Source organism: Mobula birostris, chromosome 12, assembly GCF_030028105.1.
Source record: "Mobula birostris isolate sMobBir1 chromosome 12, sMobBir1.hap1, whole genome shotgun sequence".
NCBI classification, from domain to species: domain Eukaryota; kingdom Metazoa; phylum Chordata; class Chondrichthyes; order Myliobatiformes; family Myliobatidae; genus Mobula; species Mobula birostris.
In genome coordinates this window covers 100,261,461-100,287,832 of record NC_092381.1, presented here as the reverse complement: position 1 = coordinate 100,287,832, position 26,372 = coordinate 100,261,461, and the positions used below count along the sequence as shown (strand labels likewise).

At 42.9% G+C, this 26,372-nt stretch overlaps 2 protein-coding genes across 7 annotated transcripts in view; both read left to right on the top strand.

The window, feature by feature from the left end:
• Positions 1-26,372, top strand: part of LOC140206146 (rab GTPase-activating protein 1-like) — a 568,372-nt gene that overhangs the window by 218,723 nt on the left and 323,277 nt on the right. The gene's annotated exons all lie outside the window — the stretch shown is intronic.
• gpr52 (G protein-coupled receptor 52) lies at positions 23,809-24,888 on the top strand. Its single transcript, XM_072274763.1, has one exon. It carries the CDS (start codon positions 23,809-23,811, stop codon positions 24,886-24,888), a length of 1,080 nt encoding a protein of 359 aa, XP_072130864.1.

Sequence of the window (26,372 nt, the reverse complement as noted above, 5' to 3'; positions counted from 1 at the left end):
ATTAAAATGGACTTGGTGTTTTCTTGTAAAAATTGTGTGTAATTTATGTTAATTTTTGCTGCTTGTCTGACATTATGTGCCTGTGATACTGTTGGAAGTAAATTGTTCATTGCACCTGTGCGTGTACTTCTGCATATGACAATAAACTCGGCTTTGACGTAGTTTTCTGAAGAGGTTGAACAGGAAATTGATGTAGTTAATGTTTAAAAGAGGAGAGAGAAGTCTTGATTAAATCAAATTATGAGATGCCTTGAAAGCATGGATGAACATTTAGGTACTTTAGTAAGTTTGTAGATGACGCAACAATTGGTAGTGTTGTAGAATGCACCAAAAACATCCATGCAAAGATCATTTTTGCATTTGGGTGGAGAACTGGCAGATGGCATTCAATCCTGCCAAATGTGAGATGTGTGTACATGCTACACACACACACACACACACACACACGCGTGAGCGCGCTCCCTCCCCCTCTCTAGCACGTGCTCTCCCTTACCCTCCCCCAGGCGTGTGTGCTCTCTCTCTCTCTCCCCTTGTGCGTGCTCTCTCTTGTGTGTGCTTTCTCTCGCGCTCTCTCTTACACACACACTCACACATGCACACACCAACTTTCTGTTCCTCTACCAAGTAACAGTGCAACTTGTAAAATTGCTCTATATTCCCGCACCTACAGTCTCTCGTGTCTCCAATTGTCATATTTATCTGATTACATATGACGCCTGTTGAAGTTGTATAATATGTTGGTGAGGCCTAATTTGGAGTATTGTGTCCAGTTTTGGTGACCCACCTACAGGAAAGATGTAAACAAGGTTGAAAGAGTACAGAGAAAATTTACAAGGATGTTGCTGTGTCTGGAGGACCTGAGTTATAAGGAAAGATTGCAATAGGTTAGGACTGTATTCCTTAGAATGCAGAAGATTGAGAGGAGATTTGATGGAGGTATACAAAATGATGAGAAGTATAGACAGGAGCAGGGTCTAGAAATGCAAGTAGATTTTTTCCACTGAGGTTGGGTAGGACTATAGCCAAAGGTCATGGGTTAAGGGTGAAAGATGAAAAGTTTAAAGTAAAAATTGGATAGGTATATGGACAGGAAAGGAATGGAGGGTTGTGGGCTGAGTGCAGGTCAGTGGGACTAGGTGAGAGTAGCGTTTGGCAAGGACTAGAAGGGCCAAGGTGGCCTGTTTCCGTGCTATAATTGTTATATGGTTATATAAGTAAGTCAGTAGCATCATAACATTTTAAGTAACGTTTGGATATTAAACACACAGCACATATTTTCCCCGTATGAACATATGAAATCATTGCAACGCAGCAATATCGCTGAATCAGTGGGAGCCCTGGGCTTGTTTTCCTGCAACAAGACGGTCCTATCGAGGGGTGATGGGAGACAGCGATACTCGAAGGGGGTTCCTTATGTCCAGTCTATTCCACAATTTAGTTTTCATTGCATTCATTGCAGAAAATTCCGCTTCGCTGAAAAATGTTGGATATGGAAGCAACGTTTTCAGTGCTTTCGTGGCTATCTCAGGATATTTAGCCTTGACTTTGATCCAGAATACTGGCAGAGATGTTACGTCAAACATACTTTTCTGCCCACCGTCATTTGCAAGCTCGAGGAGTTGATCTCCTTCCCGTGCTGACGTGGATGACACGCGGGTAATGACCTCTCGTGTAATGGCTCAACAGTGGGCGTGGCAGGGAATGAGGAGAGGTGCAGTTGACTCATATCGTTTTCTCGCGGCCCGTTAGCACATGAATTGTGGCCCGGTGGTTGGGGACCGCTGTTGTAAGGCACAACTTCCCTAGCATAAAGACATACTGATCCTCCACCCTGTAGACTCCTGGCCTGCTTGTGCTACCCTTTTTAAACAATGGCACCACATTAGCCACTCTCCAGTCATCCAGAACCTTTCCTGTAGTCAGAGATGATGTAAAAATATCTGCAAGGACATTCACAATTTCTTCTCTAGCTTCCCATGAGGTCTGAGAATGCACCAAATCAGGCCCTGGGATATGTCCAACTTAATGCATCTTTCGGCTGATTTATGTGTGGTCCAAGGTGACACCATTCACTTCCCCCTTCTAAATTTTCTAAGCTTTGTCTGCAGTAAAAACTGAAAAATCATCATTAAAATCTCTCCCAAGGGGACTAATTTTTCCCCTAGCCGCCGTTTTATTTTAATATACCTATTGAGGAGATTCAGAAAGGGACAGATCCAAAAACAGCAATGACAATATTGAAATGGGTGCTTTGCTAGGAACCAGTGGTGAGTGAATGAGGCTTTGTGTGAGTTGTGATGCAGAGTGCAGAGATCTAAATGATCAGGTTCATAAGATGTTGAAGGGAACATAACTTGGAGTGTGTGAGGATAAACGGTGCTGGAGATAATAAAGGTGTGGGCAATTCTTTCAAAGTAGATGACCTGAGGCAATGCTGCGGAGGTAGAAATAACAAACAAGAAAATTTACAGTTGCTGGAAATCTAAACAAAACAAACAAAAACAAATAAACACACACACACACACCCACCCACACACCTGGAGGAACTCAGCAGGCCAGGCAGCATCTATGGAAAAAAGTACAGTCAACATTTCAGCCGAGACCCTTTGGCAGGACTGGAAATAGGATTGAGTGGTATGAGGTCTGCAATATAATTTTAGATCTGATGAAATGCCAGTATTATGAACAGGTTGATTCGGTTTATCAGAAAGAAGAAGAGAGTCGGTGGTGAGGGAATTTGTGATCATGTTTCTGGGCTTCCCTATATTTAATTGGAGCAAATTTATGGCTAGCCAACACTGGGCCAACTCATTTGGGGCCAATTACACCAAATTGCATTTGATAAAGTACCCCATGTAAGGCTTATCAAGAAAGTAAGGAGGCATGGGATCCAAAGGGACATTGCTTCGTGGATCTAGAACTGGCTTGCCCACAGAAGGCAAAGAGTGGTTGTAGACGGGTCATATTCTGTATGGAGGTTGGTGATCAGTGGTGTGCCTCAGGGATCTGTTCTGAGACCCCTTCTCTTCGTGATTTTTATAAATGACCTGGATGAGGAGGTGGTGGGATGGCTTAGTAAATTTACTGATGACACAGAGTTGGGGGTTTGTGGATAGTGTGGAGGGTTGGGCTGAGAAGAGGCAGATGGAGTTCAACCCAGATAAGTGTGAGGTGGTTCATTTTGATAGGTCAATTTTGATGGCAGAATATAGTTTTAATGGTAAGACTCAAAGCTGCTATGCAGGTTGACTGATTAAGAAGGCATACAGTGCATTGGCCTTCATCAACCGTGGAATTCAGTTCAGGAGCCAAGGGGTAATGTTGTAGCTATATAAGACCCTGGTAAGACCCCACTTGGAGTACTGTGCTCAGTTCTGGTCGCCTCACTACAGGAAGGATATGGAAACCATGGAAACCATAAAAAGAGTGCAGAGGAGATTTACAAGAATGTTGCCTGGATTGGGGAGCATGCCTTGTGAGAGAAGTTGAGTGAACTGGGCCTTTTCTCCTTGGAGCGATGGAGGATGAGAGGAGACCTGATAGAGGTGTATAAGATGATGAGCGGCATTGATCATGTGGATAGTCAGAGGCTTTTTCCCAGGGCTGAAATGGCTAGCATAGGAGGGTGCAGTTTTAAGGTGCTTGGAAGTAGGTACAGAGGAGGTGTCAGGGTAAGTTTTTAATGCAGAGAGTGGTAAGTGCATGGAATGGGCTGCCAGTGACGATGGTGGAGGTGGATATGATAGGGTAGGGATCGCCAACCCGTTGATTGCGATCGACTGGTCGATCTTTGAGACTTTCCCAGTAGATCCCGAAAAAAATCAAAAATAAATACAGAAGTACTGTTGTAATGTGAGCACCGTGTTTTCAGCGTAGCTTGTGCTGCATCAAAGTGACCAATCAGATTAGATAAGAGTACAGACTGTCGCAAACATCAATATACGGCAGTTGTCCCCAGCCTCCGGGCCACGAAGCATGCAGCGGTGCAGCGGTAGTCGGAATGCACCCAGCACATCTTTAAGAAAAAAAGCCGAAATAATCAAGCTAATTAATTAGGTGACGCCCAGCACATAAGTGTCGGCCCAGATCAGAGGCGACGCAATCGGCAATCGCTTGTGATATCCTGATAGCATGGCGGAGGCTCCACAAAAGAAGGCGAAAATGTACAAATTCCATCCAGAATGGGAAGAGGAATTTCTATTTACCTTGGTGAAAGACAAGTGTGTATGTATGTTGTGCCACCAGACACAAGAACTGACTAAAAGAGGGTATCTGGAGCGGCACCGCAACACCAACCACCAGAAATTTAAAGACATCTACCCCGCAAAGAGCGCAATTTGTGCCAGGAAAGTTGAGGAGCTGAAATCGGGGTTGAAGGCCCAGCAATCGTTTTTCACAAAACATGCTGCTCAAAATAAGGCTGCTGTTGAAGCATCATTTCGTGTAAGTCACCTTTTGGCTAAACACAAGAAGCCTTTTACAGATGGCGATTTATTCAAGGAAGCAATGGCCATTACCGCAGAGACTGTTTTTAATGACTTTAAAAACAAAAACGGCATCACAACCGAAATACATAATATACTGCTTGGCTCTGCAACAGTGATAAGGAGGGTAGAGTCATTGTCAGAGGACGTGGATCAACAAGTGTTAAGGACTTGTCACTCTGTGAATATTTTTCACTACAGTTCGATGAATGCCTGGATGTAATGCAAACAGCTCAGCTTGTTGTATTTGTCAGAATGGCTTTCCAGGATTTTACAACAAAGGAGGACTTCCTCACTCTTTTGCAATTAAAGGAGAGAACGAGAGGTGAGGATATCTACAATGAGTTTTAAAAATATGTCCGTGAAAATGACATCCCCATTCATAAACTGGTGGTAATTACTACTGATGGGGCCCCAGCAATGCACGATATGCGCGTTGGTTTTATAGCACTAAAAGTCAGGGTCAACTTATCTTTGTGAACTTGCATTTTCACAGATGAAAATTATTAAATCTAAGTACAGGAGCTGACTTACTGACAGACACATCACTAGGGTTGCCAACTTTCTCACTCCCAAATAAGGGACAAAAGTAGCAGTCAAATCCCGGGACATTTGTGTTTACCCCGAGAAAGACTACCTTGCGCGGGCACCTGTGTGCGCATGTGCGTACATGCCGATATTTTTACCCCACAAATCGGTTTTGGCTTCATCTTCATTATTTCTACTTTATATAGGCTGTCTATTTATCATATCATTCCTGCTTTTACTATATGTTAGTGTTATTTTAGGTTTTATGTGTTATTTGGCATGATTTGGTCAGTTATTTTTTTGGGTCTGGGAACGCTCAAAAATTTTTTCCATATAAGTTAATGGTAATTGCTTCTTCGGCGTAAAGTATTTCCGCACGAAAGGTTTCATAGGAACACACTACCTTAGCGGGGGAAATACAGACAGTCTCAGACTGGCTGTCTGTAGTTATGAGCCAAATTTCAGGGAACTAGCAGAAAGTATTCAGCCCCAGTCATCACACTGAGTGCAACAGTCAATTTTTATTCATTTATTTTTCGTGTTGAAATAAAATTAAATAATGAAACTTAGAATTAAAGGTGTGAAGTATTGTAATATTCTTAAAGAAAGACAGCTATGGCCTGTTTGAGGTGCTAGTTACAGTGTTTTCTTGTTTGAATTAATTTGAAAGTTTGACAAAAGTATTTTGTGTAATTCAAATATAATTAGCCCAAATAAAAGGCCTCAAATTGGAAGTACAATCTGAGCTGTTTTTTCTCTAAACGATTTAGTAGGTAGATCTTGCCTTTCACTAAGGTCGAGGTAGGGGATCTTGGGCTTAAAAAGGTTGGTGACGACTACAACAGGGTCGTTTCAGAGACTCTTGGATAGGTACATGGAGCTTAGAAAAACAGAGGGCTGTGGGTAGCCCTAGGTAATTTCTAACGTAAGGAAATGTTCGGCACAGCATTGTGGGCTGAAGGGCCTGTTGTGCAGTAGGTTTTCTATGTTTCTAAATTAAATGCCGCATACAACAAACCACAATAGAAAAAGGCTTGGGCCAATAACTGTACGTCTTGATTAAATGTGATTACAGTCACAGAGTTATCAAAAAGTACAACACAGAAATAGGCACTTCGACCTATCTAGTCCGTGCTGAACAATTTACACTGCTTCTTCCCATCAATCTACACCTGGACCATAGCCCCACATATCCCTACCATCGATGTACCTATCCAAACTTCTCTTAAGCATAGAAATTGAGCTCACAGGCACCACTTGTGCTGGCAGCTCGTTCCACATTTTCATGACCCTCTGAGTGAAGAAATTTTCCCTCATGTTCCCCTTAAACATTTCACCTTTCAACCTTAACCATAATCTCTAATTGTAGTCCCATCCAACCTCAGTGGAAAAAGCTTACTTGCATTTACCCTATCTATACCTATAATTTTGTATATATATATAATTTTGTATACCTCTATCAAATCACCAATACTTCAAATTAGGCCTCACCAGCTTATTATACAACTTCAACATAACATCCCATCTCCTGTACACAATACTTTGATTTCTGAAGGCCAGTATGCCTAAAGCTTTCTTTACGACCATATCTATCTGTGACTTCACTTTCAATTAATTATGATTGTGTATTCCCAGATCCCTTTGTTCTCTACCACATTCCTTAATGCCCTCCTGTTCACTGTGTAAGACCTACCTTGGATGACCTTACTGAAGTGCAACACCTTGCCTGCATTAAATTCCATCAGCCCATTTTTCCAGCTGGTCCACATCCCGTTGCAAGTTCTGATAGTCTTCTTCGCTGTCCAATATACTCCCAATCTTGGTGTCATCCACTAATTTGCTGGTCCGGTTAACTACATTATTGTCCAGATAATTGATATAGATGATAAGCAACAATGGACCTAGCACTGATCCCTGTGGCACTCCACTAGTCACAGGTCTCTAGTCAGAGAGGTAACCATCTTCTACCACTCTCTGGCTTCTCCCACAAAGCCAATGTCTAATCCTGTTTATTACCTCATCTTGAATGCTGAGTGATTGAACCTTCTTGATCAATCTCCTATACAAGACCTTGTCAAATGCCTTGCTAAAGTCCATGTAGACAACATCCACTGCCTTGTTTTCATCCACTTTCCTAGTAACTTCCTTCAAAAACTCTATAAGATTGGTTAGATATGACATACCACCCAGAGAGCCATGCTGACTATACCTAATCAGTCCATATCTATCCAAATACTCATATATCTGGTCCCTTAGAATACCTTCCAACAACATCCCCACTATTGACATCAAGCTTACTGGCCTATAATTTCCTGGTTTTTTACTGCCTTTCTTAAACAGTGGAACAACATTAGCCATCCTCCAATCCTCTGGTACCCCAAATGTCACTAAGAATGATTTAAATATCTCTGCTTGGGCCCCTGCAGTTTCTGCACTTGTCTCCCACATGTTCCAAGGGAACAGCTTGACAGGCCCTGGGGATTTATCCACCCGAATTTGCCTGAACATTAAATACCTCCTCCTCTAAAGTCCATATCGTATCCATGACCTTGCAGCTGCTTTGCCTCACTTCTATAGAGTCTGTGTCTGTCTCTTATGTAAATGTAGATGAAAAAATCTATTTAAATCACCACCATCTCTTTCTGTTACACATACAGATTACCGTTCATATTTTCCAAGGACCAATTTTGTCCCTTGCAATCCTTTTGCTCCTAAAATTTCAGTAGAGTCCCTTAGGATTCTCCTTCACCTTGTCTGCCAAGGCAACCTAATGCTTTCTTTTAGCCTTCCTGATTTCTTTCTTAAGTATTCTTTTTCATTTCTTATACTCCATAAGTATCTCATTTGTTCCTACCTGCCTATACCTGCTATGCATCTCTTTTTTTTCTTAATCAAGGCTTCAATATCTCTTGAAAAGCAAGGTTCCCTAAACCTGTTATCTTTACCTTTCATTATGGCAGGTACATACAAGCTTTGTACTCTCAAAATTTCACCTTTGAAGGCCTTCCACTTACCATCTACACCTTTGCCAGAAAACAGCCTGTCCTACTCAACAGTTGCTGGATCCTTTTTGATACCATCAAAATTGGCCTTTCTCCAATTTAGAATCTCAACCCATGGACCGTATCTATTTTTCCCATAATTACAAACGTTTGTACTTTGAAACTAATGACATTGTTGTCACTGAATGCAAAGTGCTCCCATACAGAAACTTCTGTCTCATTGCCTAATAGCAGATTAAGTATTGTACACTCTGTCAATGGGACTTCGATGTACTGATTAAGAAAACTCTCCTGAGCACATTTGACAAGCTCTATCTTATCTAGTCATTTTTTAATATGGGAGGCAAATCAATCTGTGGAAAGTTAAAATTACCTACCATAACAACCTTATGCTTCTTGCAATAGTCTGCGATCGCTCAGCAAATTTGTTCCTCTTAAGTCCCGTAGACTGTTGGGTGACCTATAATATAACCCCATTAACATGGTCATACCCTTTTTATTCCTAAGTTCCATCCATGAGGCCTCACTAGACGAGTTCTCCAGTCTGTCCTGACTGAGCACCCCTCCTCCTCTAATTCTTCCCTGTCTGTTGCATCTAAAACACCAGAACCCCGGAATATTGAGCTGCTGGTCCTGCCCCTCCTGCAACCAAGTCTCACCGATGGCGATAATATCATAATTCCGTGTGTTGTGCTCATCTGTCTTTCCAACAATACTTCTTGCATTGAAATATATGCAGCTCAGAACATTAGTCGCACTATGCTCAACCTTTTGATTGCTGACTTTGTCTGAGGTCTTAAGATCTGTTTCCACAACCTCTTCACTATCTGTTCTGGCACTCTGGTTCCCATCCCCCTGCAACTCTAGTTTAAACCCCACCAAGCAGCATTCGCAATCCTTCCCACCCGGATATTAGTCCCCCTCCAGTTCAGGTGCAAACCATCTCTTTTGTACAGGTCTCACCTTCCCTGGAAGAGAGCCCAATGATCCAAAAGTCTTATTCTCTCCTTCCTACATCAACTCCTTAGCCATGTGTTAAACTGTATGATCTTCCTACTTGTTCTCACTAACATGTAGCATGGGTTGCAATCCCGAGATCACAACCCAGGAGGTCCTGTCCTTTAACCTAGCACCTAACTCCCTGAACTCACTTTGCAGAATCTTGTCACTTTTCCTACCCATGCCATTGGTAGCTATAAGGACCATGATCTCTGGCTGCTCACTTTCCCACTCAAGTACGCTGAGGACTCAATCTGAGATATCCCGGATTCTTGTATCCGGGGGCAATGTACCATCTGGGAATCTCATACTCATCCACAGAATCTCCTTCCTGTTCTCTTAACTAATGATTCCCCTATCACCGCAGCTCACCTCTTCACTCTCCCTTCCTTTCGGAGTCATAGAGCCAGACTCAATGCCAGAGACCTGACCACTGTGACTTTCCTCTGCGTGGTCATCCCCCTCAACAATTATACCTGCTTTTTAAACCCCTTTCTCCTTTCCTGACTGTCACCCAGTTTCCTGTGTCCTGCGCCTTGGGTGTAATTTCCTCTGTATCATCCCTTCAGCCTCCTGAATGATCCAAGTTCATCCAGTTACAGCTCCGACTTGATTACATGGAGTGTTAGAAGCTGCAGCTGGATGCACTTCTCGCAGGTGTAGTAGTCAGAGACAGTGAAGGTCTCCCTGTCTTTCCACATTCTGCAAGAGGAGCATTTAACTATCCTGCCTGGTATCCCTACTGTCCAACTGTGCAAATATAAAGAAGGAAAACATACATAAACTGGAGAAAAAAATTACCTGCAGTATTTTTGCCTTCTGTTACTGAAGCTCACTCACTGAAGCCTCAAAGATCTAAAGCCTCAAAATCTCCACTCTAAGACTGTTCACTCCAACAAAGGCTGCTCTGCTTGCCCCTGCTTTGTCTTGATTTTGTTCTTGTCGATCAATCCCTATCGCTTATTAGCTGCTGCTCAAAACACCAAACTGCCGTGCATCAATGCCTTATGTACTCAATTGGTGAACCCGAGTGAGCTACATCTTCTTACATTTTGGATTGCTGATTGGCCACTGCTCAAAACACCAAACTGCCATGAATCAATGCCTTGTGTACTCAATCGGCAAACTTAAGTGAGCTATGTCTTCTCACAATTCAGATCGCTGATTGTTGTTGCTCAAAACAACTCAAGGATTCACTAAGTAGTTTCAAAATATAAACTTAATTACTCTTTAGTTACACAATTCATGTAACTGTTCCACAGTCTCCAAAATTCATTGTCTGTTCAGTTATTACCTGCTCTAGATTAAACTGGCCAGGTTCTACGTGGCAAGTTCTTCTTCAAGTCAGAGTCTTGAGGTTTTCTTCTGCAATCTGCAACTATTGCTATTAGCTGTAGAAGGACCTTTTTATACATTGTAAAATTTGAAGATATTGCTTTGATTTTTTTAGTCAATCTAATGGTTAAAAGTTAATTTCTTTGCTATCTATATCTGTATACACATACACGCACACGTACTTTCAAATTCTTGCTGGTTCACATACTCACCTTAGCCACCTGGTTTGTAATTATCAGACTTTAGATTGGTACTGTGCTGTCCCTGATACACAGTATCTCAAAATTATCTGTGACTCTTGTTATCAGGAATAATGGAGGAAAACACAGTGCTGTAAAGTTGATTCGTGGAAAATTACAACAGCTATGTCCCCATGCTGACCCTGACCAGATGTTCAAATGTCAGTGTGACCCCACTTCAAATGGTCCCTTCATGTTGATCAAGTCTCTTGTTGTTTGCAGTTCTTCCACTTAACTATTTCTTATCTCCTCAGCTGTCTACAGACTGGTAGGTGAGGCAGATTGGAGCGGCAGGGAGATGAAATCAGAGTATGTGTGCAAATTGATGTGTTTTCAGGTGATGTGGCTAAGGGAAAGAAAGCTTTTACTGGAGGTGATTCTTTGTCCATAATCAAGTGTGTTTATTTAACCAATTCTTTAGCCACCTGGACACTGGCAAGGTCAGTAGTTACTGTCGTTCCCTCTTGCCCTTCTGAAGGTAGTGGTAGACTGCCACCCTGAACTACTGCAGTCCCTCTGGTGAAGATGCTCCCTCAAGGTTATCAGGGAAGGGAGCTTCATGATTTACTCCATTGGATCATACAGCACAGCTTCAGCCCAACTCATCCAGACTGACCAAGATGCCTATCTACATGTAAATTTGCCTGAATTTGGTACATATCCTGCAAAACCTTTCCTGTCTATGTACTTGTCCAAATGTCTTTTACATGTTGGAACTGTACCCGCTTCTATCACCAGCTTCGGAGCTCATTCCACATACCTATCACCCTCTCAGATCCTCTAAAATTTTCCCCTTTCACCTAAACCCTCTGCATCAAAAAAGATACACCCTACCCTGGGAAAAAGACTTCAAATATCTACCCTCAATTTTATAAATCTCTGCCAGGTCATCCCTTAGCCTCCTTCACACCAGGGAAAACAGTCTTGGTCTATCCAAACTCTTATAACTCAAATCTGCCAGTCTAACATTCTCTAGTTTAATCACATCCATCCCATATGTGGCAACCAGAACTGCATATGCTGTTCAAGTGCAGCGAACCAATGATTTGTACAACTGTAACAACTCCTGTACTCAATGCCTTTGCAAGCATTTAAGGCAAGCATACCCAATGCTGCCTTCACCATTCTGTCTAACTGTGTTGCTATTTACAGTGAAGTATGTACTTGTACCCCAAGGCCTAACAGTTCAACAACCATGTATGTCCTAGTCTGGTTTAATTTCCCAACATGCATTGCATTTTACTTATCTGAGTTAAATTGTGCCTGCCATTCCCTTACCCATTTTTCTTGCTGATCTAGATCCTGTTGGAACCTAGACAATCTTCTTCACTGACCAATATACCACCAATTTTAGTGTCATCATGCCACGTATTCTCTTCCAAGTCATCAGTGTATATGAGGAACAATAAAGGATCCAGTACTGAACCCTAAGGCTCACAGAACTTGTGCAATAAAGACCTTGAACAGACTGACCTTGGAGAGTATGGCAGAACAGTGACCTGGAGGTGTAAGTCCATAGTTCCCTGAAAGTGGAGACATACAGTAGGTGAAGAGGGTGGTGAAATGGTTTTTGACATGATTGCCTTCATCGTGTTGACAATGTCCACTGTACTACCCTCGTTAGTCACAGTCACTCTCACCTCACCCCTGGAATTCAACTGTTTGGTCCACGTTTGGACTTGAGTCCAAATGATATCTGGGGTAGAGCAGTCCAGGTGAAACTCAAATTTGGTATAGCTGAGTAAGTTAACATAGATTCATACAACATGAAGACAGGCCCTTTATTGCAACTGGTCTATGCCATTCAAGATTCCCATCTAAGCTTGTCCCATTTACCTGTATTTGGCCCATATCTCTCTAAACCTTTCCTATCCAAGTACCTTTAAAATGTTGTTAATATATCCACTTCAGCCACTTCCTCTGGCAGCTTATTCCATAAGCTGACCATCCTTTGGATGAAAAATTTGCTCCTCAGATTACTGTTAACTCTCTCCCCATCTCCTTAAGTTTATGCCCTCTGGTTCGTGATTCTCTAATCCTGGGAATGAGACTGTATATCTTTACCCCTCATCATTTTATATACTTCTATAAGATTACCCCTCATTCTCCTAAGTGACAGTGAAAAAGCTTCCAACCTTTCTGTAGCTCAATCCCTCGAGTCCTAGCAACATCCTCGTAAATTTCCACTGTACTCTTTACAACTTAATGGCATTGTTTCCTCTAACAAGATGACCAGAAATGAACACAATATTTCAAACCCGGCTTCATCTACATCTTGTACATCTGCAACATTGCCTCCCAGCTTCTATATTCTGTGCCTTGACAGATGGAGGCCAGTGTGCCAGCAGCCTTCTTCACCACAATGTCTTCCTGCAACACCAGTTTCAGGGAACCACATCCCTTTGTTCTGCAGCATCCCTCATGGCTGTACCGTACTCTCATTTGTTTTCACATTTAGCCGAATTAAACTCCAATTGCCATTGCTGATCAAGATCCATATTTACCGTTGGTGTTATGACTGAACTGGAACATTTTGGCTAGAGGAGCTGCTAGTTTTGGAGCACAAATCTTTAGTATTTATATCTGGATTGTTGCCTTTGCTGCATCCTGTGCTCTCAGCTGTTTCTTGATAAGTGAAGTAAACCAAATAGGCTGATTTATAAAACTGAAGTTCCAGAGGATGTGAAATCATTGTGAAAGAAATGGTGGAGTTCCAGGCAATCTGTGTAGTCTGTGGATAGTGGCTGACTATTAGTAGCTCTTGGTTTATGGGGATGGACCTGCTTAGAGTCAGTATTTGTTTCTGGAAAGAACTCTGAGCTATTTTGAAAGTGCTGTTGTCAGCATGTCATCTGTACTGGCATGAAAATAGTCATCAGGTATGCTGCGTAAAGTTGAAAGCAAGTTTGAAGGTGGCTGGATAAACATTAAACTGGGTGAACATGATCCTAACTGTCTAGGGGGTAGTGGCAAGGCATCAGAAGGCAAAGGTAGGTTGCAGACAGATCAAACTAAAGAAAGATTAAGGCAAATATTTCAGAATGTCAGGGTTTCCATCATTTTCTCTTTATTTCTGATATGCAGCGTCAGCAGTATTTTGCTTTTGGATTACAGCAATATTGGTAGAAAGGCATATCTGGAAGTAGGGATGCCCCTTTCTCTGGTTTTCCATACATCTCCTGTGTTTGCCTTCACTGGTTTTGGTTTCCCTTACTTTTGAAGGGTTGTCATTTTGCACAGTGACTTAAATCAGGGTTGCTTTGGTCCTGTGGCAGAAGAGAAACTAGACTGAAATGGTTCAAGCAAGGAAGACCTTTGGTTTAGAAAACTAATGGATTCAAGGACTTTAGAGAGAAGGGGAAGCTGGAGATGTGGTCTTAGTCTACAAGAGATGAGGGTATTGTTGATCAGAGAGTGACAATAGAAAATTTGAAGAAGGTGAGCATAAGCCCTGAGGAAAAAGAAAAAGTAGCCCATAATCAGCATGGTCAACTATGCATGGAGCCAAAAATCAGGGTGGCGGGGAGAATGTCGACTCAGACCATGAGAGGCCTGTGTCGGGCATTTTCATGCCTTACAAGGCGCAGATAGGAAGTCTGTGTGGGGCGCCACTCCTCGCACAGACTACAGCAATGGGTGATTAAGTGCCTTGCTCAAGGACCCAAACACGCTGCCACTGCTGAGGCTCGACTAGTGACCTTCAAATCACTAGATGAACGCCTTAACCACTTGGCTATGTGCCCAACAGTGATCATCTATGTATGGAGCCAAAAGAGATGGGGGAAGATCTTAAATGGAGTCTAAAAACAAAGACAAAAGAGTAGTGAGCTCATGGGCCATAGCTGGATTGCATAAGAGATGGTCTTTGCTGTCTTGAGGCAAATTAGGGTGAATAAATCCCCAGGGCCTGACAAGATGTCCCCTTAAATCTTGTCAGAAGCTAATGCAGAAATTTCAGCGGCCCCAGTAGAGGTTTTAAACAATCCTTAGCTATAGGTGAGGTTCCAGAGGACTTGAGGATAGCTAATGTTCTGTGGTTCGAGGAAGGCGCTAAGAATAAGCCAGGAGATTATAGGCCAGTGAACCTGTCATCAGTAGTTAGTAAATTATTAGAAGGTATTCTAAGGAACAGGATTTTTTAGTATTTGGATAGACAGGACCATATTAGGAATAGCCAACATGGCTTTGTACACGGTAGGTCATATCTAACCAAACTTAGAGTTTTTTTTAGAAGAGGTTACCAGGAAAATTGAAGGATTATTCAGTTTACATTGTCTACATGGACTTTAGTAAGACGTTTGACAAGGTCCTGGATGGAAGGCTGGTCAAGAAGGTTCGGTTGCTTTGCATTCAGGATGAGGTAGTAAATTGCATTAGACATTGACTTTGCAGGAGAAGCCGGAGAGTGATAGTAGATAGTTGCCTCACTGACTGGAGGCTTGTGACTAGTGGTGTGCCACCGGGATCAGTGCTGGGTCCGTTGTTGTTTGCCTTCTATATCTAGAATCTGGATGATAATGTGGTAAACTACATCAGCAAATTTGCAGATGACATCAAGATTTGGGGTATAGTGGACAGTGAAGAAGGCTTTCACAGCTTGTGTCGGGATCTGGACCAGCTGGAATAATGGGCTGAAGAATGGCAGATGGAATTTAATGTAGAAAAGTGCAAGGTTTTGCACTTTGAGAGGACTAACTAAGGTAGGATTTGTACAGTAAATGATAGGGCAATGAGGAATGCAGTAGAACCAAGGAGTCTGGGAATAAAGATCTATTATTCCTTGAAAGTGGTGTCACAGGTAGGTAAGGTCGTAAAGAAAGCTTTTGGCACTTAGCCTTCATAAGTCAGAGTATTAAGTACAGGAGTTGGGATGTTATGTGGAAGTTGTATAAGATGTTTGTGTGGCCTAATTTGGAATATTGTGTACAGTTCTGGCCACTTACCTAGAGGAAAGATATCAATAAGATTGAAAGAATGCAGAGAAAATTTACAAGCATGTTGCCGGGACTTGAGAACCTGAGTTATAAGGAAAGATTGAATAGGTTAGGACTCTTTTTAAGAGGCTTCTGGATAGCTATATAGAGCTTAGAAAAATAGAGGGCTTATGGGTAACCCCAGGTAATCTCTAAAGTAAGTACATGTTCGGCACAGCATTGTGGGCTGAAGGGCCTGTATTGTGCTGTAGGTTTTCTATGTTTATTCCCCTAGTACGTAGGAAAATGAGAGGAAGATTTGATGGAGATACTGTATGCGAAATTATGAAGAGTACAGACGGGGTGAATGAAAACAGGATTTTTCCACTGAGGTTAAGTGAGTCTAGAATTAGAGGTAATATGTTAAGGATAAAAGATGAAACATTTAAGGAAACCTGAGGGGGAACTTCTTCAGTCAGAATGTGGAAAGAATGCCCAGCAGAAGTGATGGGTTCAAGTTTGATTGCAACATTTAAGAGAAGTTTGGATAAGTACACGGATGGGAGGGGAATGGGTGTCTCTGGTCCAGGTGTGGGTCAATGGGACTAGGCAGAATAACAGTATGGCATGGGTTAGATGGGCTGAAGGATCTATTTCTGTGCTGTAATACTCTGTGACTATATCGTTAAACATGAGGATTGGGAGAAGAAATGAGACAGTTCTTGATTAACATGGAGTAGAATAAGTAGGCCAGGAGGTATGTCTTGATATGATTATTAGGAGTTAGAAGGGCTTTCTTCACACTGTGAGACTGCATTTTGATCATCTGCAATCCAATAACCGGAAACATTTCTAAGAAATGGGAGAGGCAATGGATGAATTTGAGTGCATGTGATAGATCTACTAACCTGCAAGCGTATGTAGGTCAGTGATGGTGAATAGTGTGAGAAGTGAATGAAAGGATAGTGTGGAGTGCTAATGCAATATGTGAGAGAGTATTAAGATAGAGCTCCATTCACCATGCTCTCTCCATGCTGCAGTACTGGAGCTTGGGAGGGAAGTGTTGAAGAGATGATCCAGAAGTGTAGAAGGTAGTTAGTCATAAAGCAGTATAGTTTAGATACAGGCCCTTTGGCCCAACCCATCCATGCTGACCACAGCATCCAGCTAGTCCCAGTTTCGTGCATTTGCCCTGATCACCCTAAACCCTGCTGTGTACCTATCCAAATGGTTCTTAAATAATATTGTTGTACCTGCCTCAATTACTTCCTCTGGTAACTTGTTCCAAATACTCATCACCCTCTGCGTGGAAAAAGTTGTTTGGAATAGTCTTACTTGATGGAGAGGTGGGATGACTCAGCCAGATATTGCTGAAAATGACCATTAACCACTTGACCTCAGTAATCCCAGCCATCACTCTCAAAACCTTTCTCTTTGTTACACGTCTGTGAACGAGATTAACAGAAAGGTAGCACTGAACCTTCCAATAATTTCCTTCATGGTTGGATTCATAGGACACAACATACATAACCATATTAACTTTATGGTTTTGATGTGTGGTTCCACTTTGTCAGGATTCCTTTGATGCTTGTTCCTCTCTGATTATCTGCTCCTTTACTTCCTTCTTTACTGTTCAATTCCCTCTCCTAAGTCTGATAATTCTTTATCTACGTTGATCTGCCTCATGATCTGCTTTAGAATCCCTGTAATTCCGGCAGTTTCCTGACCTCCCTCCCTTAATTAGCTGGAATACTGTTGCAGTGGCAGAGTGGTGCCTCATAGCTCCAGCAACCTAGGTTCAACCCTGACCTAAGGTACTGTCTGTGTGAAGCTTTTATGTTCTCATGAGAGATTCCTTTGGATACTCCGGTTTCCTCCCAAAGATGCGGATTGATCGATTAATTGACATTGTAAATTTTACCTCGTGTAAGTTTATGGCAGAAGAATCAGTATTGCCAGTCAATGAAGATGTGAACGAGAATAGGTTACAGAGAAACTGTGAACAAATAGGTGAGATTGGTTTGTTTGAGAATCAGAATAGACCCAATAGCCTTCTATCTTGCAAAAAAAAAAGGAGAAATAATATTCCCTTCACAAGGACACCTGGCTGAGTTATTCCATCTATAACTATTCCTAACACTGCTCTCACTTCGATCAATATCATGCATATATGCATGAGGCTAACTATTTGGCTTTCTTACTTAACGAAAGGTTTCTTCTTGAAAGTTACTGCACTGTCTTTCCCAACAATGTTCCAATCACTGTTTGAAAACTTCCCAGCATCTACCCTTTCCAGCTTTAACCCTTCTCACTCCACTCTGCTTTAGCACCTTTAACATCTCAAGGTGTGAGATAAATATTATCAATCCTGAACCACACGAGGTGTTAGACCAGGTGGCTGAAAGCTCCTCCATAGCCACTAGTTTCGCCATGTGTTTTAAAACATAGAACATAGAATAGTACAGCACATTACAGACCCTTCGGCCCATAATGTTGTGCCGACCCTTAAACCCTGCATCCCATATAACCCCCCACCTTAAATTCCTCCATATACCTGTCTAGTAGTCTCTTAAATTTCACTAGTGTATCTGCCTCCACCACTGACTCAGGCAGTGCATTCCACGCACCAACTACTCTCTGAGTAAAAAAAACCTTTCTCTAATATCCCCCTTGAACTTCCCACCTCTTACCTTAAAGCCGTGTCCTTTACATAGAACATAGACGTTTACAGCACATTACAGGCCCTTCAGCTAACAATGTTGTAGAGGAGGGAAGAGAGGCAGGGAAGTATTGGGAATAAGTTGAGTATTTGGGCTTTAGTAGGTGTGGCACGGCTGACAGAGATATAAGTTCACTGACCAGTAAATATAAGCTGTTTTTTTATTGTCACGTGTACTGAGGTACAATGAAAATGATCGTTCTATAGCATTGATGCATCAGGATAATACAATGAAAAACAATTGTTATGGAGTGTTACAGTTTCAGAGAAAGTACAGTGTGGACAGACGATAGGGTGCAAAGCCTTGACAAGGTAGATTGTGAGGTCACAAGTCCATCTTATCATACTAGGGAACCATTCAACTGTGGGATAGAAGCTATTCTTGAATCTGGGGGTATGTGCTTTAAAGCTTTTGCATCTTCTGCCTGAGAGGGAGGAGAAAGAGTGTCTGGATGAGCTGGGTCATTGATTGTGCTGGCTGTGTGGCAGAGGGAGTATAGAAGTATAGACAATCCATGAAGGGGAGAGCTTTGTCCACATCTCTCTAGTTTCTTGGGTTCATGGGCAGAGCAATTGACATATCAATCATCTGGATAGGATACTTTCTGTGGTACATCAATAAAAGTTAGTGATGGTCAAAGGGGATGTGCCATATTTCTTTAGCCTTTTGAGGAAGTAGAGGTACTGATGCACTTTCTTGGCCTTGGTGTCTGTGTGGTTGACTAGGGCAGGTTTTTGATAAATGTTCGTGTTGTGATTTAGGTACACGTTGCTGTTGTGCTTACCCAGTACTCTAGATCCTACTATTCAGTTGCAGGCATAAAAAACTCTATAAAATTGGAGTGTGACACTCTGCGAATTGTGTAGGCTGTAGTGGATAATACACACTGAACACAATGATTAGTTGCAGTTAAAAGGGCAAAGAAGACATTGTTTAGCACCAGCCAAGGGACAGCATGTAAATATGTGTATTGCTGTTACAGCAGGCACTAGCCAGATCCCATCTGTGCTATTGTGTCTAGTCTGGTTACCTAATCATTGAAAGGATTACGATGCTGTTAATCATTTCCAGTGCAGCACGTCACTACATCCCTACTCTTGACTGCTGTGTTCTGTCAGGGTATAACTGTGCAGTATGTTTTTTCTTACATATTCTCATAGAACTGCTCTTGACAGGATCATTTAATCAGTAATCCTGACTGTACTGTGAGCCTTTGGAAGTGAAGTATTGTATAAATCTCTAGAAGGAGGCAGAATTGAAATCAGATGTGCTATCACTGACAAATGACAATCCTCCAAGATCATCTTCCAACCCAGGGTCCGCACCATGGAACAGATTGAGATGTGCTAACGGTTGATCTTCCAAAAGTTTCACAAGGGGAGCTCGGTGATCCTGACCTTAAGAAAGAGGATGGCTTTGTAATATCTTCACAGATGGATATATTGAGGATCTTTAGATCCTTCACAGTCAGTCTGTCTGACAGAAAGGTCACAGATGCACAGCCTCTAAGAATTTCCTGACCTCTGTCATGGAGATGTAAGATGATAGCAAGCAGGAAAGTCTGGACCAACCACTGACTCTGGAGGAGCTGACTGGCGCCATCCATTCCTTCAGCTCAAATAAAACTCCCAGAAGCAGCAGCTTACTGGCTGAGTTATATTCGGCTTTGTGAGATTGGATGCTTCTGGCTGGCAGCATGTCAGCTCTATGAGGGAAGGCATCATTGCCCTCTTTTAACAGCAGAAGGGGGAGAGGGATGACAACAGGAATTGGAAATCCATTTCATTGTTGAATGAAGACTCAAAATTCTGTCCAAAGATGTTGCCAACGTAGTCAGGTCTGCTCTGAGAAAGCTGATCTACCTAGACCAAATCGGTGCTGTACCTGACAGGAAGATCTTTGACAGCCTTGCATTGTTTAGGGATATTATCACTAAGTGCAGGACTGGGGGCTATGTGCCTGTTTGGACCAGGAGGAAGCCTTTGACAGGATATCACACATGTATGTGATGGGCGTGCTCTCCAAAATGGGCACTGGGGAGGGAATCAGAAGTTGGATCCAACTGGTCTATCCAGACATCTGCAGTACAAAACATAACTTCTCCATCAAGTCTGGAGTCATACAGGACTGCCAACTCTCCCGTCTTGGTTGTATGCTGTATAGAACCCATTGCCAAAGCCATCAGGAAGGATGAGAGCTAAGAGGAGATTTGTCAGGTAGTGGAAGGATGCAGGTAAAAACCTCCCTATACACTGGCATTGTCACCATCTTCTGTTCGGATCTGAGATTGGTTCGCAGATTGATCAGCACCTGCAATTAGTTTGAGTTGGCATCAGGGCCAAAGCTTGAAAAGCAAGGCCATACTCTTCAGCAACTGGCCTGACTGATCCAGTGTCCCCTTCACCATTAGCTGAAGGTGCTGGGGACCTAGTTCAGAGGGGCTGAAGCATGCAACAAGATTTGTCCAGAATGGATTGGAAAGGTAAAACAGAAATTGGGACTATGGGGAAGATGGTCCCTATCGATAACTGAGAAGAACCTGGTCATCCTGTGTGAGGTACTTTCAGGGCTGCTGTACTTGGCCCCATCCCCCACTCCACCAGCTTGGAAATCACTCAAGCTATCTTCAGGTTCATATGGGGATCCAAGATGGAGTGAGTCAAATGGGTCACAATGCAGAAAACCCTGGACAACAGGGGAAGAAATGTACCCAATGTCATCCTCACCCTGATGACCACCTTTGGGTGTTGGTGCATCAGGCTGTGTGTGGAACCTAAGTACATGGGCATCAAGTACCACTACATGCTGAGGTACTGTCTCTCTCCAGTGTTGTAAAGGATGGGCCTGGATTCATTACCATGCAGCATCCAGTCAGCTGGATATTGCTGCATTGCCTGTCCTTTGTGGAAAATTCCTTCCAGACCAACAGCTTTCACCATCAGGCAGTGGTCAGCATGGCATATCCTGCAGATGCTGAAGGTCTAGGAATTGATGGACACAGTGGACTGGTTCCCTGTGCTGCTGACTGGCACAGTCCAGGCTCAGGCCATCCACCAGAATGCCTCATTGCCAGACCTCACCAGTAGTAACTAAGATCTTGTCTGGATGGTGGTGAGATGGGCCCTCACAGTCAGATCCTTTCTGCATGCACTCCCCGTGGAATGACTGCAGTGGGGACGAATGATTGATCACTTCTTTGTGGACTATAGGTTCGTGAAGAGGGTGTGGATAAAGATGCAAGGGTCTGTGTCATTGTTCATCCCAAGCTGCTGTGTGACAGAGGACTCTCTGATCTATAGGCTATGCCCAGGGACAGTCTCAGTCTGTCTGTCTGTCTTTCTCTCTCTCAGTCACCCACACGCACACACGCATTAAGTGCTGCTGGAAGATCAACTCGGTGAAAAACACCGTTTGATCTGCCTGCAACATGTTGATCCACCAGACATTGCACAGTTTATTCTTGTAAATAATTTTAAAATCATGAATAAAGCTTATTTTGATATAAAATGTTCATTTTTACAGCAACAGTACAGTGCAAAAGCATAGGATTACTGTAAATCATAAAAATAAGTAATAGTGCAAATAAAAGGAATAATGATGCTTCCTTGTGTCAGGAACCATTCAGAAATCTAAAGGCAGAAGTGAAAAAGCTGTATCTGAATCACTAAGTTTGCTGCTTCAGGCTTACTGATAATAGTAACGAGAAGAGGGCATATCCTAGATGGTGAGGATCCTTAGCAATGGATACCTCCTTCCTGAGGCACTGCCTTTTGAAGATGTTCTTGGTGGTGGAAAGGTTGTGCCTGTGATAGAGCCAACTGAGTGTACACCTTCCTGCAGCACCTTGTATTATGTGCATTTGAGCCTCTATATAAGGCTTTGATGCAACAAGTTAGAATACACTCCAACCACACATCAATAGAAGTTTGGAAGAGTCTTTGATGACATATGAATCTCCTCAAAGTCTTAATGAAGTAGAGCTGTTGATATGCTTCTCTATAATAGATTCAATGTGTTGGCCCATTGTATGTAAACTGCTTTTGCAGGTAACGGTACACTTTGCATCATTAACTGAAGTGCACTGGTACCTTATAGTAAATTGAAGTATTATGGCTGTGCTGCATCTTAAGGGGCCACATTTACAGAGAAGTGAATCAAACACAGTGATGATAGATCAGCTGATGTTCCATTGGATGTCCTGATTATCATTTCTTACCTGACAGCATCCCACCTTCTACCACAAACCCACTCTGTCTTCTCCCACACCCCATGCAGCCACCACCTGCCTCTTGTACCCGCCCCCATGACCAGCACACCTCCCTGTCTTGTCTCTCATACCTCTCCTTCTGCTGCCTCACATTCAATAATCATCAGCATTTTGCTCCCTCACCCTCACTGCCCTGAGCCCTCAAATCCCACCTTCAAACTCGTGCCATTGATGGTTCCTGCTGCTACCTCACCTACATCTGTGCGAAGAGTCTGTCAGCAGAAATGCAAGTACTACAGTGTAGGCCACAAGTAAATTTATAATGAGTCGTTTTTGATTGCTATTTATGCAATTAATAATGTATTAGATTTTCCTTCAGTGATGTTACAGCTGGTGCTGGGGTTCATCTCAGGAAGTTTGGCATTGCATTCTTTTAGCTCTGTTTAGGCTAATTGCTCAAACTCTTGGGTCCTACGTATGCACTCTACCTGTTTCATGAACCTGTCTTTATACAGTAACGTGGCTGCAAGCTGACTAGCCCAGTCCCGTTATATTCATTTGTTACGCTCCAGGATAGCGTTACAGTGAATGGCTGTGAGCCTGCGTGTGCTTGGCAACTGTTACCAAGAGACATAAAGAGAGAAAGCAGCTCGGATAGCCATTGGCGGTTCAGCTGCTGCTGCTCATTTGGAAGCAGGAAACCAAGGTAGCTGGAGTAGAGAATTCTTCCGCATCAGCTGTGATGGTGCAGACAAGGGGCTCAGGTGCAGCTGCTGAGGGACAAGAGTATGCAATAGCAGCGCTAATGTGCCACTGAAAGGATTGCTTCTCGAGCACAATGAAGGTGCCAGACTCCTTGCTAATTCACGAGGTTGCTGCATAATTCTGTCAGTGTTCCTTTCGCAAGTCCGTAGCACTGATTAATGTATATGGAAGGCTGAGGATTTCAAATTGTGCAGGAATACAGCTTGCACTGCTATTTTTGCCCACTTCGCTTACTTATCAATTGATTTCCTGATGCTGTCAGTATTTCAGAAGACTTAACGGGAGAAGAAATGTAGCATGTAGAGAGCAGTGTGAGAGGCTTGTGCATTTCTCCCTCGCCGTCTTTTCCCGCTCTTCATACAATAGCTCTCAATGAACAGCTGGAAGCAGTACACTGGAGGGAGCTCGTCAACGGCATTGCAATACTGAGGTGTGTCAGCAGTCCGCTGTTGCTGAGGAGGCATGTGCAGCTGTTAAACGCTGACTGCAGAGACCAACAAGAGCAGCAGAGTGAGCCGGAGGAGCGGAACGAGCCGCAGAAACAGCAGCAGCAGTAACAGATGCCTTGCCAGCGATCTGCAGTCACTGTGGACTGTAGCCCACACCCATCTGTGTCATGAACCACTCCACGACTGAATGGAATTCCAGGAGCCTGAGCAATACCTCAGCCAACTTATCCAATCACCACGCTTGCCCTCTCGGCTTTGGCTACAACGACATGGTTGATGTATGTGTTTTGGAGACTGTGATTATTGTGCTGTTGACAGTCCTGATCATTGTGGGGAATCTGACAGTCATCTTTGTGTTCCACTGTGCCCCTCTCCTTCACCATTACACCACCAGCTATTTCATCCAGACGATGGCCTATGCCGACCTGCTGGTAGGGGTAAGCTGCTTGGTTCCTGCTCTCTCCCTCCTTCACTACTCCACAGGTATGCAAGAGTCCCTGACCTGCCAGGTGTTTGGGTACACCATTTCAGTGTTGAAAAGCGTTTCTATGGCATGCCTAGCATGCATCAGTATTGACCGTTACCTTGCCATTACCAAACCATTGTCCTACAGCCAGCTGGTAACTCCATGCCGCCTTAGGATCTGTATCATTCTTATATGGATTTACTCTGGGACAGTGTTCTTGCCCTCATTCTTTGGATGGGAGAAACCCGGATATCATGGAGACATCTTTGAATGGTGTGCCACCTTTTGGGAAACTAATGCGTACTTCACAGGCTTTATAGTCTGCTTGTTATATGCCCCAGCAGCCTTCATTATCTGTTTCACCTACTTCCACATATTTAAAATCTGCCGGCAACACACCAAAGAAATCAACGAACGCCGTGCCCGATTCCCCAGCCAGGAGGTGGAATCTGCTGAAGGTAGCCCCAGCCCCGACCGGCGCTATGCAATGGTCCTGTTTCGGATTACAAGTGTCTTCTACGTGCTGTGGCTTCCCTACATTGTTTATTTCCTGCTGGAGAGCTCACGTGTGCTGGAAAGCCCTTCGCTGTCCTTTGTGACAACTTGGCTGGCCATCAGCAACAGCTTCTGCAATTGCCTCATCTACAACCTCTCAAACAGCGTCTTCAGGCTGGGATTACGGAGACTATGGGAGACCCTCTGCTCACTGAGCAGGTGTTTTGGAGATGAATCTCTGCGAGATCCCATACCCAGGAAAAGAGCTCATTCCTGCTCCATATGATGATTCACCTATCCGGAGGAGATACACCAGTCTGGCATTCTGTATGGTCTTGCACCTTTATGTGAAGACGTGTAAAAGAGCAAAGACATCAATGACCAAAGGGCTCCTTGAAAATGTGGAATGTGGGCACAAGAGGAAGGAATTTATCCCCTCCACCTGTTTTGTCATTTGGTTAGGACATTGCTTAACATCATCTGTCCTCTTTGGTTCTATACCCATAATATTCAAAATGGCTCTGTAACCTTTAGTATCTTTGCCCTAGACAAAGTAGCAATATATTTTGAAATTTTCAATTGAACCTCAGACTTTGGTGTGAAGTTCTAGACATCTACTACTCCAAATAGGGTGAAAGCCTCCACAGTTTGGAAATGCAGTGGAACTCAATTGATGTTTTAACCATTGAAAGCCCTCAGCTCCACTCTTAGAGTAACTGACTGGTTAGTAGATTGCACTTACCGCATTGTAATAAGGAATAGAAAAGCTGAGGAGTGAAGTCAGTTTTGTGAAGAGTGCACACTCTATCAATTGTTCACTGTCTGGTCACTGGGAGTATGGTGCAGTAATTTGTACAACTTTCTGTAGGAACCTTAACACTTTTACTCGGTGTCATCTTCTGTGGTAGGCAGCAGTTCTTTATAATATTTCAGTGTCAGCTTGCAGATGTACTAAATAATAGGTGGAGTTTATTCTTTGTCTGCATCTGATGTATTTTCACATGTTCAGTAGTTCAAGGTGAACAGTTTGAATTTGAGCAGGAATTGAATTCATTTTCAAATTTAAACACTAAAAGTAAAGGCATACAGTGCAGTTAATCATTATTATCCCAAAAGATGCTACTCGTCATTGTGTCTGCAACAATGACTTGGCTCGTACTGTCTGTGGTTCTGGCACAGTTGAGGAGAGCTTAGTGAACGAAAGTGTTGCAAATGCCCACCGGGCTTGCTCATTTCGCAGGCATCGGGATTAATTATTTGGAGAGTTAAGGAGAGAATCTTCTGATTTTCTTCATATTATTGTGCCACTCAGGAATATGTCGTAAAAAGGAAAGCAGTACTTGTATTGATGTTAGTGTGAATGATGCTGATTAACCCCTTGAGTTCTCCAGTTCCGACACTGTTGGTCAGCATTGACTGGGGTGGAATTGTGCAGCATTCCTCCACTTTAAATGTCAAGCGGCAAAGCCAGCTTTCCGTTGATATGACAGATGCAAAAACGTTGCTGCGGCACACAAAGGGCTATGTACTGTGTGATAAGGAAGAGTTAAGCAGTAAGAATGTACCATTAAATTATTGCAAAACTATTTATTGATTTATTAACTTTTACATTAAAAACAGATATATAATCTATTTCAACCGCCTGTATTCTTGAGGTCAATAAATGGATAATGCTAAATTGAATGAGTATAATCGTCTCCCAGTTCAATGCATTCAGCCACAGGCTTCAACTGCTTATTAATGCATGGGTTGGATTTATTCAATAAAGGC